The sequence below is a fragment of the Xenopus laevis genome, chromosome 4S (assembly GCF_017654675.1).
Source record: "Xenopus laevis strain J_2021 chromosome 4S, Xenopus_laevis_v10.1, whole genome shotgun sequence".
Classification (NCBI taxonomy): domain Eukaryota; kingdom Metazoa; phylum Chordata; class Amphibia; order Anura; family Pipidae; genus Xenopus; species Xenopus laevis.
This window is the reverse complement of record NC_054378.1, coordinates 1464410-1475648: the sequence shown is the minus strand read 5'-3', so window position 1 is coordinate 1475648 and position 11239 is coordinate 1464410. Positions and strand designations below refer to the sequence as shown.

General features: G+C 41.0%; 1 protein-coding gene, 1 long non-coding RNA gene and 1 other non-coding gene across 3 annotated transcripts; 2 read left to right on the top strand and 1 right to left on the bottom strand.

Annotated features, from left to right (window-relative positions):
• Positions 1-2097: 2097 nt before the first annotated feature.
• lbhd1.S (LBH domain containing 1 S homeolog) lies at positions 2098-8889 on the bottom strand. Its single transcript, XM_018259981.2, has 4 exons — positions 8732-8889; positions 7231-7355; positions 5777-5874; positions 2098-2594 (listed from the first exon to the last, which is right to left on the bottom strand). The coding sequence occupies exons 1-4, from the start codon at positions 8765-8767 to the stop codon at positions 2431-2433; spliced, it is 423 nt and encodes a 140-aa protein (XP_018115470.1). The 5' UTR covers positions 8768-8889; the 3' UTR covers positions 2098-2430.
• A 50-nt stretch (positions 8890-8939) lies between these two features.
• LOC108715137 lies at positions 8940-10413 on the top strand. The gene is made up of 2 exons (XR_001935461.2): positions 8940-9857; positions 9974-10413. It is a non-coding gene; the product is annotated as an uncharacterized LOC108715137 (long non-coding RNA).
• On the top strand, positions 9680-9816 carry LOC121393488. The gene has a single exon (XR_005961101.1). It is a non-coding gene; the product is annotated as a small nucleolar RNA SNORA57 (small nucleolar RNA).
• Positions 10414-11239: the final 826 nt, after the last annotated feature.

Here is an 11239-nt window from a genome sequence, read left to right as displayed (position 1 = left end):
GAGGGGGGCACAGTAAATAGTAACAAATGATTAAATAATCAAGTTATTCACTGTCCCACTCTTCATGCTGGAAATGTTCAGATCTAAATAAACTGCATGAAGGTCTTTCTATTGATCTATTTGTCCTTTACTTTCTCATCTGTGCATGCACCGTAATAATGTCGCCTTAACACCAAAAAGCTCAATGTACAGAAAAATTGCTAAATATTACTAAAGCGGAACAAAGCTGGGATAGAATTAGCACAATTATTTATTTATCTGTCCCTAATGTGCTCATGAAAGGTCCTTACATTGAATTAGGCAATATCATTGTAAAACATTACAAGTCTACATGTATATTTAGTCAACCCTTTCAGCTTACATGAGTTTCTGTCTTAATAGAAGCATGTCAAACCCAGTGTAGAACATGCTCCTTTAACAAGGAGATCGCTGGATATCAAAATATATATTGATGCGTCACACCCAGGCGTATCATAAGGGTAGTGACACACGGGGAGATTTGTTGCCTGCGGTTTTTAGGGTCAGGGCACACAAGCCAATTCGGGGAGTTTAGTTGCCCAGCGACAAATCTTTGGGGCGACTAATTTTCCTGAACTGCCTTCCTGCCACAACTCAGTGATTCGTTTTCCGAAGTCGCCTGAAGTTTCCTCGTGAGGCAACTAAGGGTAACTTTGGAAAATGAAACGCTCGGAGTGCCTTCTCGACGGCAATTCTAATTACAGCCTGAGGAAGGCAGTTCGCTGGGCGACTAATCTCCCCAAATCTGCCTGTGTGCCCTGACCCTAAAAGAGAGTTATGGCAACAAGTCATTTGTTGTGTCTTGCCATAGAGAAACATGTAAATTGCCAGCTACTACACACACATTGTTATTTGAAATAGTCTGTAGACCCTTTTTGGAGTGTTTTATCAGAAAAAACATGGCTGTTCTGAAGTAGTGAAAATCTGCACTAGTATAATACACAAAGGGGAAGATAGTATGCAAATTCTTGTGTGCATGGCATGTTATAAGTACATAAGAACAATTATGAATTTTTATTCCAGCGAACACATGCTCACCCATTCGCATACGAAGACAATACACCACTGAAAATGCCTTTTTTATTAAAGCATTTCTTTGTCACTGATAGGCTCATTGATCTTGTTGAACGTCCAGCCCATGTGGGTGGAGAAAGCACCGTGATGCACTATGTGATGCAAATCCACGGGAAGTTGCCTGAAATCTTTGCCTTCAAAGATGACGATTGCCTTGTCACCCGAATCTCGCTTTTTAAAAAAACCGCGAGCGACAAGTCTCCGTGTGTGTCACTACCCTAAAACCAATTGGCCTTTGGAAACGATCAAAAGACTGAAAACATAAAAAGTTTGTACTGTCCGTTGATTTACCACAAAAGACAAAAAAACATTCTAGGTTACTATTTTAGTTATTTTATTGCCTAAAGTATGCCATAACATCACAACTTAGAAGGTGGATGGTAAAATATTGATCAGCTTAAAGGGATACGGTCATGGGGAAAAAAATTTTTTTTTTAAATGAATCCATTAATACTGCTGCTCTAGCAGAATTCTGCACTGAAATCCATTTCTCAAAAATGAGCAAACAGATTTTTTTATATTTAATTTTGAAATCTGACATGGGGCTAGACATATTGTCAGTTTCCCAGCTGCCCTATGTCATGTGACTTGTGCTCTGATAAACTTCAATCACTCTTTACTGCAAGTTGGACTGATATCACCCCCTCCCTTTTCCCCCCCAGCAGCCTAACAACAGAACAATGGGAAGGTAACCAGATAGCAGCTCCCTAACACAAGATAACAGCTGCCTGGTAGATCTAAGAACAACACTCAATAGTAAAATCCAGGTCTCACTGAGACACATTCAGTTACATTGAGAAGGAAAAACAGCAGCCTGCCAGAAAGCAGTTCTCTCCTAAAGTGCAGGCACAAGTCACATGACCAGGGGCAGCTGGGAAACTGGCAATATGTCTAGCCCCATGTCAGATTTCAAAATTATATATAAAAAAAAAATCTGTTTGCTCTTTGGAGAAATGGATTTCAGTGCAGAATTCTGCTGGAGCAGCACTATTAACTGATGTGTTTTGAAAAAAACATGTTTTCCCATGACAGGATCCCTTTAATATAATGTACTTCTAAAGCCTCTTTTTATGCAGGGATCTGTCTTGCCTCTAAGGTCCTGTCTCTTTATTGCCCTCAAAATCATTCTCAAGTTAATATAATGGAATGCAAAACGCGTCATCTTTAGAACTACATACAATGCAAATATATATATATATATATATATCATAACCATCGCAAGAGTTTGCCCAGTCTGTAATCAGATTGGTTGACACTGAGTAAAGGAAGGTCTCCATGTTCTCTGCAAAGATCACAACTCCTGCACAATAGTCCAATGCTTTGTGTCAACATCACTTTTCACTCGGTTGTCGGCAAAACCGGTTGTTCATCGACCGGGTCTCCAGCAGGTGCGTCCTCCATCTCGACATCTCCACGAGATTTCTTACTCTTCTTTTTTGTGCAGCTACTCTGAATCTCCATTACATTGGAAGGCTTTATAGGACGTGAGACTGTCGACTCCACTAGCGAGACAAACAGAGCGTTAGATACAGACAGTTAAAGTTAGTGGGAGATACATAAAGCACTTTTTTAAAGGAACTTATTGCAGGAGGCTAAAGTTTGAGCTTGTCAATAGCAGCAATGATCCAGGACTTCAAACTTGTCACAGGGGGTCACCATCTTGGAAAGTGTCTGTGACACTCACATGCTCAGTGGGCTCTGATTGGCTGTTGAGAAGCTAAGCTTAGGGCTCGTCACTAATTATCCAGCAGCAGAAAATGAGCTTCCCTGGCTGTAATATAAGCTGATGCTACAGGTTTGCTGATTATTCAATTCTGATGCTAATTGCACTGGTTTCTGTGCTGCCATGTAGTAATTATGTGTATTAATGACTAATCAGCCTTATATTGTGACATTTCTATTCTATGTGTACTGTATATTGTGAGTGGCTCCCTAAGCTCAGTAAGTGACAGCAGCACAGAGCATGTGAATCAGTGAATCAGTAGAAAAGAAGATGGGGAGCTACTGGGGCATCTTTGGAGACACAGATCTTTACTGCTAAAGGGCTGTGGTTGCCTTGGGCTGGTACAGAAGCACAAAACATCATGTACAACATTTCCACCTACTTCTTTAGTTAGGCTTTAGTTCTCCTTTAATGACCTGGAGCCTTTGTAAGAACTGTCCCTATTTTTGCAGGTGATATTAAAGCAATTAGTACCTTTGCAGAGAGATTTGACTACACTAAGCAGCAAATTGGCAAATGAGGTGCCATGTTGATAAATGCAGCATTAAACACTTAAAAATAACATTCATTCCAATCCATGTAACTCTAGACTAGGGGTCCCCAACCTTTTTTACCCGTGAGCCACATTAAGATGTAAAAAGTGTTGGGTGGGCAAAGCAAGAATGAAAAAAACAAATGTTCCTGTGGGTGCCGTCATTGGCTATTTGGTAGCCTCTATGTCAGGGGTGCCCAGGACGTAGATCACGGTCTGCCAGTAGATTATGGTAATGTTCCTGATAGACCGCGATCTGGGGCCCGGCAACAGCAGTAAGCGAGGGAGGGATGGCCGGCTGGCTTGGCTGAAGAGCAGAGCGGCACGAAGAGGGAGGGAAGGTGGGGAGATAAGAGCGGCACAAAGGGGTTGCGGGGAGGACAGGGAGACGAACAGCATGAAGGGAGGGCGGGCGGCTGGAAGGACACGGGAAGGAGGGCTGCAGGCACGGAGGGGAAGGGAGGGATGAGAGCAGCAAGTGGGGAAGGGAGTGTGTTCAAACCTTCATAACCAGCCAAATTTTGTAAAATATACATGGTAATTAGGGGGTGTGGTCACAAAACGGGCGTTGTCAAATATTATTGCTGCGCGTTATCAAGGTAGATTTCCTGATGGGGGAAAACAAACTTGGAATTCAAAAATAATCACCTGGTTTGAGGCCACTGGGAGCAACATCCAAGGGGTTGGAGAACGACATGTTACTCACGAGCTACTGGTTGGGGATCACTAGACAATGTCGGTCAGTGGCTACTAAAGCAAATAATGTCCTCTCATAAAAAGAGTAATTTACTTGAGGGCTGAAAACATCTATTTACATCTCTATAGATTACTGGTAAAGCCGTACCTTGAGTATAAAGTGTCGTTTTTGGCACCAGTGCTTAAGGCGATACTGACACTAAAACACTACTGATGTATTAGTATTATTAGTAATAGTATTCATGTACATTTAAAATGACCTATAGGTAGGGTTGCCACCTTTTAGCTCCGGCCCTACCGGCTGCTAATGTATAGGGTGGGGGCGGGGTTGTGCCATTTCAGGGGTGGAGTCATGGAGTTTCACCAGGAAGGGGCTGCAGCACTTGCATTAGGTGAATAGGGGAGAGAGGCTAATCTGAGGTTGGCCAGGAGCGGAACAATAGGTATTACAAATTTACTGGCCAAATACAATATTTGTAATACCGGCTTTGGCTGATATTTTACCGGCTAGGCCGGTGATCAGATAATGGAAAACCATTAGGCATAATAGTATGTGCATGGTTATAAACCCTAAGGGGCAGATGTACAAAGAGCGAAGTGGCTAACCACAATATTCTAGCGTTACCGCCCGCAGGGACGTCTCCGATTTACTAATTGGTGCAGGCGCCAATTCACTAGCGAAAGAGACTGGCACTAGCGGTCATTCGCACTCTTAGGGGCCGATTCACTAAGCTCGAGTGAAGGATTCGAATGAAAAAAATTCGAATTTCGAAGTATTTTTTGGGTACTTCGACCATCGAATTGGTTAAATTCGTTCGAATTCGAACGAAATCGAACGATTCGAACGAAAAATCGTTCGACTATTCGACCATTCGATAGTCGAAGTACTTTCCCTTTAAAAAAAACTTCGACCCCCTACTTCGGCAGATAAAACCTACCGAAGTCAATGTTAGCCTATGGGGAAGGTCCCCATAGGCTTGCTAAACTTTTTTTGATCGAAGGATTTTCCTTCGATCGTTGGATTAAAATCCTTCGAATCGTTCGATTCGAAGGATTTAATCGTTCGAGCGAACGAAAAATCCTTCGATCGATCGAACGAACGTTTAGCGCTAAATCCTTCGACTTCGATATTCGAAGTCGAAGGATTTCAATTCGAGGGTCGAATTTCGAAGTATTTTTAACTTCGAAATTTGACCCTTAGTGAATCTGCCCCTTATTGTCAGGCGACTTTTTGCTCTGGCAACGGATATTACTCTGCAAATTTACTAACGTTACCTCTTTCGCCAGAGTTGCCTTCGCCACCTCAAACCAGGCACGGTGCATTAAAGTAGCTGGATCTCCCTCAATTTTACATCATATTCTGTGAGCCGAAAATGCTTTAAAGTCAAAAAAACGCTGGCGACTTTTCCTTTTTCAGCCTGATTGACAACTTTAAAATTTCCCGCCCTATGAAAATTATCCTGAGAGCAAGATCCCTATCAAAGTTTCGCTAGACAGAAATGAACGCCAGCGCATGTTCACTATCAAATGCTCACATTGGCAAAGTACCGCTAGCGAAAAGTCGCCAGCGTTCAGCGTCCATGCCGAAACTCCGCATTTTAGTGAATTAGCATAGTCTGAGCGCATTTGTGCCTCGCGGAGTGTAGCGATGGGTGCGAAGCGGTCGCTGGCGACAATTCGCCCTTTAGTAAATCTGCCCTAAGACTTCAGTGATACTTTTATTCCATTCTCACCATCCATTGTCTCCTTTTCTTTTTGAAGATGCTGAATCTGTTTGATGAGCTTTCTTTTCTTCTTCCCAGAGAGAGTAATGTTGGCTCTTGCGCTGGAACTACAGGCGGGATAAATAAATCAAAAGTAAAATTATAAAGGTACCCAAACATAAAGTACACAAATAATACATCAGCTCAGTTATTATATGTGGGTTTGGTGGTGGTGCAACAAACAGGTAAGGTGCACTTTAAGGGGCAGATTTATCAAGGGTCGAATAGTAAATTCGAATTTGAGTTTCAAAATTCACATGTTGGAATATTAATCCCCCTATTAAATTGTGAGATTTATCACAACTCGGCCATGGAAACCGTCCTAATTCGAATATTCACCACCTAAAACCTGCTGAGTTCATGTACCAGTCAATGGCAGAGCCATTTTGAGATGTTATTTTTTTTTGGAGGAAAACTCGATTTGTACGAATCAAATATAATTCGAATTTTCAGGTCGCAACCATTTGATCAAGTATTAGAGATTCAAATTTTTTTCTTAAATAACCTCCCAGTCGATTTGTGAGAATATGCAAATTAAACATTTTTTTTTTTACATGAATTCAAAATTCGACCTTTGATAAACGGGCCTCTAAATATAAATCCAGCGGTGAACATACAAGCAGGTTACATTTGTATAAATGTCATGGGAAATGACATTTCAGCAAGTAAACATATTGGCACTATATACAAACACGAATGGTTATAAATAAAGTCAGTGGAACAGCCGTTGGAATTTATCGACTATAACCATCTAAATAGCCCACGTTATAAATGGAATATGTGACTTATTCCTGAGCAGAAGATTATACAGTAACATATCTGGCATTGGAAAACTGGAACCATTTTCAAAATGATACATTAGTACAAGAATTGCATGGCACAGTAAAGGTATGGGATCCATTATCCAGAAAGCTCCAAATTACGGAAAGGCCGTCTCCCATAGACTCCGTTTTATCCAAATAATGCACGTTTTTAAATATGATTTCCTTTTTCTGTGTAATAATAAAACAGTCGCTTGTACTTGATCCCAACTAAGATATAATTAATCCTTATTGGAGGCAAAACCAGCCTATTGGCTTTATTTCATGTTTATATGATTTTCTAGTAGACTTAAGGTATCAAGATCCACATTACAGAAAGATCCGTTATCTGGAAAACGCCAGATCCTGAGCATTCTGAGTAAAAGGTCCCATACCTGTAATAATAAAACAGTAACTTGTACTTGATCCCAACTAAGATATAATTAATCCTTATTGGAAGCAAAGCCAACCTATTGGCTTTATTTCATGTTTAAGTGAATTTCTAGTAGACTTAAGGTATGAAGATCCAAATTACGGAAAGATCCGTTATCCGGAAAACCCCAGGTCCCGAGCATTCTGGATAACAGGTCCCATACCTGTACAACCATACGATTATTTGCTTACCATCTCTTCCTGAGGTGATTGACAGTTATTAATTCTTTGTCTACCACCGCTCCAATGATTTTGTGCTTCTTGCGTTTTTCTCGACCCAGAACGCGCCGGCGTTTGAACAGATTCTTCTGTAAATCCTAAGGAAAACCATTTGTATATATTGCGTTACCATTTTACAGTAACAATACGGTTAGGTTTCCCGACAAACCAGTTCTCTGTGCTGTATGGCACCACAATGCTGTATGGTTACCAGATCACTTGTAAATACACGTCTAATAAATTCTCTCAGCGCAGCCCTGCAACATTTAAGTCATATTCAAGATCAGTGCAACCCTTCTAGCTGTATCCTACACGCGTCCCTGCATTTTTTTTTTTAAAAGATCTGGTAAGCCTATACAGGTATATCTGGAAACCTGTTATCCAGAAAGCTCTGAATTATGGGACTCCATTTTATCCAAATAAGCCAAATTTTTAAAACCGATTTCCTTTTTCTGTGTAATAATAAAACAGTAGCTTGTACTTGATCCCAACTAAGATATAATTAATCCTTATTGGAGGCAAAACCAGCCTATTGGCTTTATTTCATGTTTTGATAGTAGACTTAAGGTATGAAGGTCCAAATTACAAAAAGATCCATTATCTGGAAAACCCCAGGTTCCGGGCATTCTGGATAACAGGTCCCATACATGTACTTGATCCCAACTAAGATATAATTAATCCTTATTTGAAGCAAAACCAGCCTATTGGCTTTATTTCATGTTTATATGATTTTCTAGTAGACTTAAGGTATAAAGATCCAAATTACAGAAAGATCAGTTATCCGAAAAACCCCAGGTCCCGAGCATTCTGGATAACAGGTCCCAAACCCGTACTTGATCCCAACTAAGATATAATTAATCCTTATTGGAAGCAAAACCAGCCTATTGAATTTATTTAATGGTTGCATGACTTTCTAGTAGACTTAAGGTATGAAGATCCAAATTAAAGAAAGATCCATTATCCAGAAAACCCCAGGTCTCAAGCATTCTGGATAACAGGTCCAACACATGTACTACATAAAATCTCTCAGCATAATGAGTTAGCTAAGCATAAAGTAAAATCCACTATTTAGGGCAGAGACACACGCTGCTATTTTGGGAGATTAGTCAACCAGCGACAAATCACTTCTTGTTCGGGCGACTAATCTCCGCTAAACGCCTCCCCGTCAGCTAGAATGTATATCGGCAGCAGGATGGCACTTGGCTTTGTTTTCGGAAGTTGCCAAAGTGATCCGAGTGCCATCCTGACAGCAATTTACATTGTAGCCGGTGGGAAGGCGTTTAGGGGAGATTAGTCGCCCGAAGAAGAGGCAATTTGTCGCTGGTTGACTAATCTCCCCGAATCAGAGCGTGTCTCTGCCCTAACACTGGAAAAAAGATGAAAGGAAAAGAATAGTAGCTGAATAAAATCTAGTCAGAAGTATTAATATTATTGTGCCTAAGACAAGAAATCAATACATTTCTGGGAATCTTACTTTCTTGGGACGGTTTATCTTTCCTCCAGGAGCCATGCTGGAATCACATGGAGCAGTAACTGATGCGACTGGCTTCCTTTTGTGTTCCAAGCCTCGCTTTGCCCTCTAGTGTTCTTATTGGTCGGGAAAGGAAGTGACCGCTCTTGCCGCCTCCTCCTCTTGTTGGTAAGGCGGATGTCTGGTATATATAGGGCTGTGTGACTCCACTCGTTCTTTCCAGGCTGCTTGAAGGTGAGTGAGGAGGTGCGGGAATGGAGGGCTTGTTAATTGCAGTTAGTGGGCTGTGGGGTTGTAGTTTTACTCTTATACTTTGTGCAGTTATTTTTAGTCTCTTTTTAATTACAATTATTATTTATTTTCGGGACATGTTATTTAAAGGGAACGTTCACCTCAGACCATATTCTACATTTGAATCATCCCTGTGAGATAAAACCACATCTTTATTAATTTAAATATTCTGTATTGAAGCTACAGAGTTGATAATCCAGGGATGAGCCCAGATATAGTTCTGTCTGTTCTCGGCTCTCTGTAAGGGGGTTTCCAGCCCAGGACTCGGCAGCCAAACAAAAAAAATCCCACTCAACTGGCTCTGCTTGTTTCATTTGCATATCTCTGATGGGATTGGCTAGTACCATTTAGCCAATCGGATGAGTGAAATGCAAATGAAGCAGGAGAGGCATGTGCAGTAATTGGATCAGTGACCACTTCCTGTGTGGGCAGAATGGGCTTCAGTGTGGGCGAATCCAGCCAGAGAGGCAGCAGAGTTTTAGCAGCTGCAATCCACAGTTTCTATGGTCTGTAGCTTCACAACTATCCATTTAAAATTGTTTCTTCTGACTATGACTGTTCAAATTTAGACTTTATGTTCTGAAGGTGAACCTCCCTTTAAGCTAAAACAATTTGTACACTTGGCTCTGTGGAATTCTAGATGTTCAACCACTTTGTGTGCCTCCATTTCTTGGCATGTTGGGTGTTGCTCTGTACCCCTACATGTAATGTACGGAGGTAGATTATGTCCCCGGTGCTATGTCTTCGGTGCCAGTCCCTCTCCTGGGCTGGTTCTATCCTCAATCACTGGGACAGTTTGAGCCAATCCCTGACCTACATCTGCAATTTACCTGGGCAGGTGACTTTTTTTTTTTTGTGTTAATGTTACTGCAGCACTTTCATTGTAGCAAGTCATTGTGCAATTTTAGCCTAAAATAAACTTGTCCCCCACCCCTAATCATCTTTTTATTGCAGGTGAGAAGAATTGGATTACAGAATGGCTGGATTTGGATTCCTGAAAGTCCCAAACTTTTGACTTCTCAACACCCCCTGGAGAGTGCGAAGTGCTTGGGCTCTGTAATATTTAACAATTTATCTCCAGACCTTTGAGCGCTGCTCCTGATAAATATTATGTATTGTCATTTAGATTTTATATATAATTATTATAGCCCTCCTACACGCATGCGCACACACAACAGGTATAACATAGAAATCTTACTGACTTGTATTGCTCTAATAAAAAATGAATAGTTTAAAACTTAAAGCTGTTCATCACTGGTGGTTGCATGCGAATTCCATTTTTCTAAATTTCTTCTCAGTCTTGATGTGACACTTTGCCTGTAATTTCTTAGTAGTGACAGATAATGTTGCCAGTGTTCTTTCTGCACCAAACAATAAATTACCTATTCTCCCAACAGTGCTGTGTATTGTGGTTTTTTTTTTTATCCCCAACAACTTACGACCTTAAGATCCAAATTATGGAAAGATCCTTTTTTTCTGTAAAAGCCCAGATCCCAAGCATTCTGGATAATAGGTTCAACACCTGTATTAACAGAGGTATTTAGCTCTGAACAAAGTTACTCTTTAGGCTAGTTTACTTACAAAAAAATACCAATCTTTGTAGCCCACAGGCAGCATCCATAAATAAATGCATATCCCGTTGGATAGGTCTGAGGGAGACTCGTCTAGTGCAGGTAAAATATATTCTTTAATGGCTTCTCATGTGCTACGAGTGTTGTGAAAATATAATATACAGGTTTAGATTAATGGCACTGGGTTTGATCACCTTCCGTGTATATTGGCATAGTATGTGATGTGTGAGATTACCATGGTCTTGAGCAAAATTTTTTGGCAAGTCTTGCCGCCAACAATGATGCCCATAGACTCCAAAGGGTGAAAAAACTTGACACGTCTGAACATTTTACTTCAAGGCATTTCAGCGAATATTTTTGGCAATTGAAACAGGTCAGATTCACTGTCCCTAGTTAGGGTAGGACTACACGGACGTTTTCGGTGCGATCCAACGCACTGCAACAAATTTCATGCGATAGAAATAAGGTAAGAGATAGAAATGTCGGCTGAAGACGCAGCGTTGATCTGACATGACTGTTGGATAGACGCAGCGTCTGCATCACAGTCGCGTTGCATCGGATCAACGATGCGACATTTCTATCTCTTACCTTATTTCCATCGCATGACATTTGTCGCCGGCATTTTGGCGGATCGCGCTGAAAATGTCCA

What these genes read in the sequence shown, in the direction of transcription:
- lbhd1.S (XM_018259981.2), bottom strand. Translation starts at nt 8,767, where the DNA reads ATGGCTCCTGGAGGAAAGATAAACCGTCCCAAGAAA. An exon ending in AGATAAACCGTCCCAAGAAA is followed by an intron (nt 7,356 to 8,731) that starts GTAAGATTCCCA and finishes GGTTTTCCTTAG; the next exon opens with GATTTACAGAAGAATCTGTT. An exon ending in AGAAAAGGAGACAATGGATG is followed by an intron (nt 2,595 to 5,776) that starts GTGAGAATGGAA and finishes TTGTCTCGCTAG; the next exon opens with TGGAGTCGACAGTCTCACGT.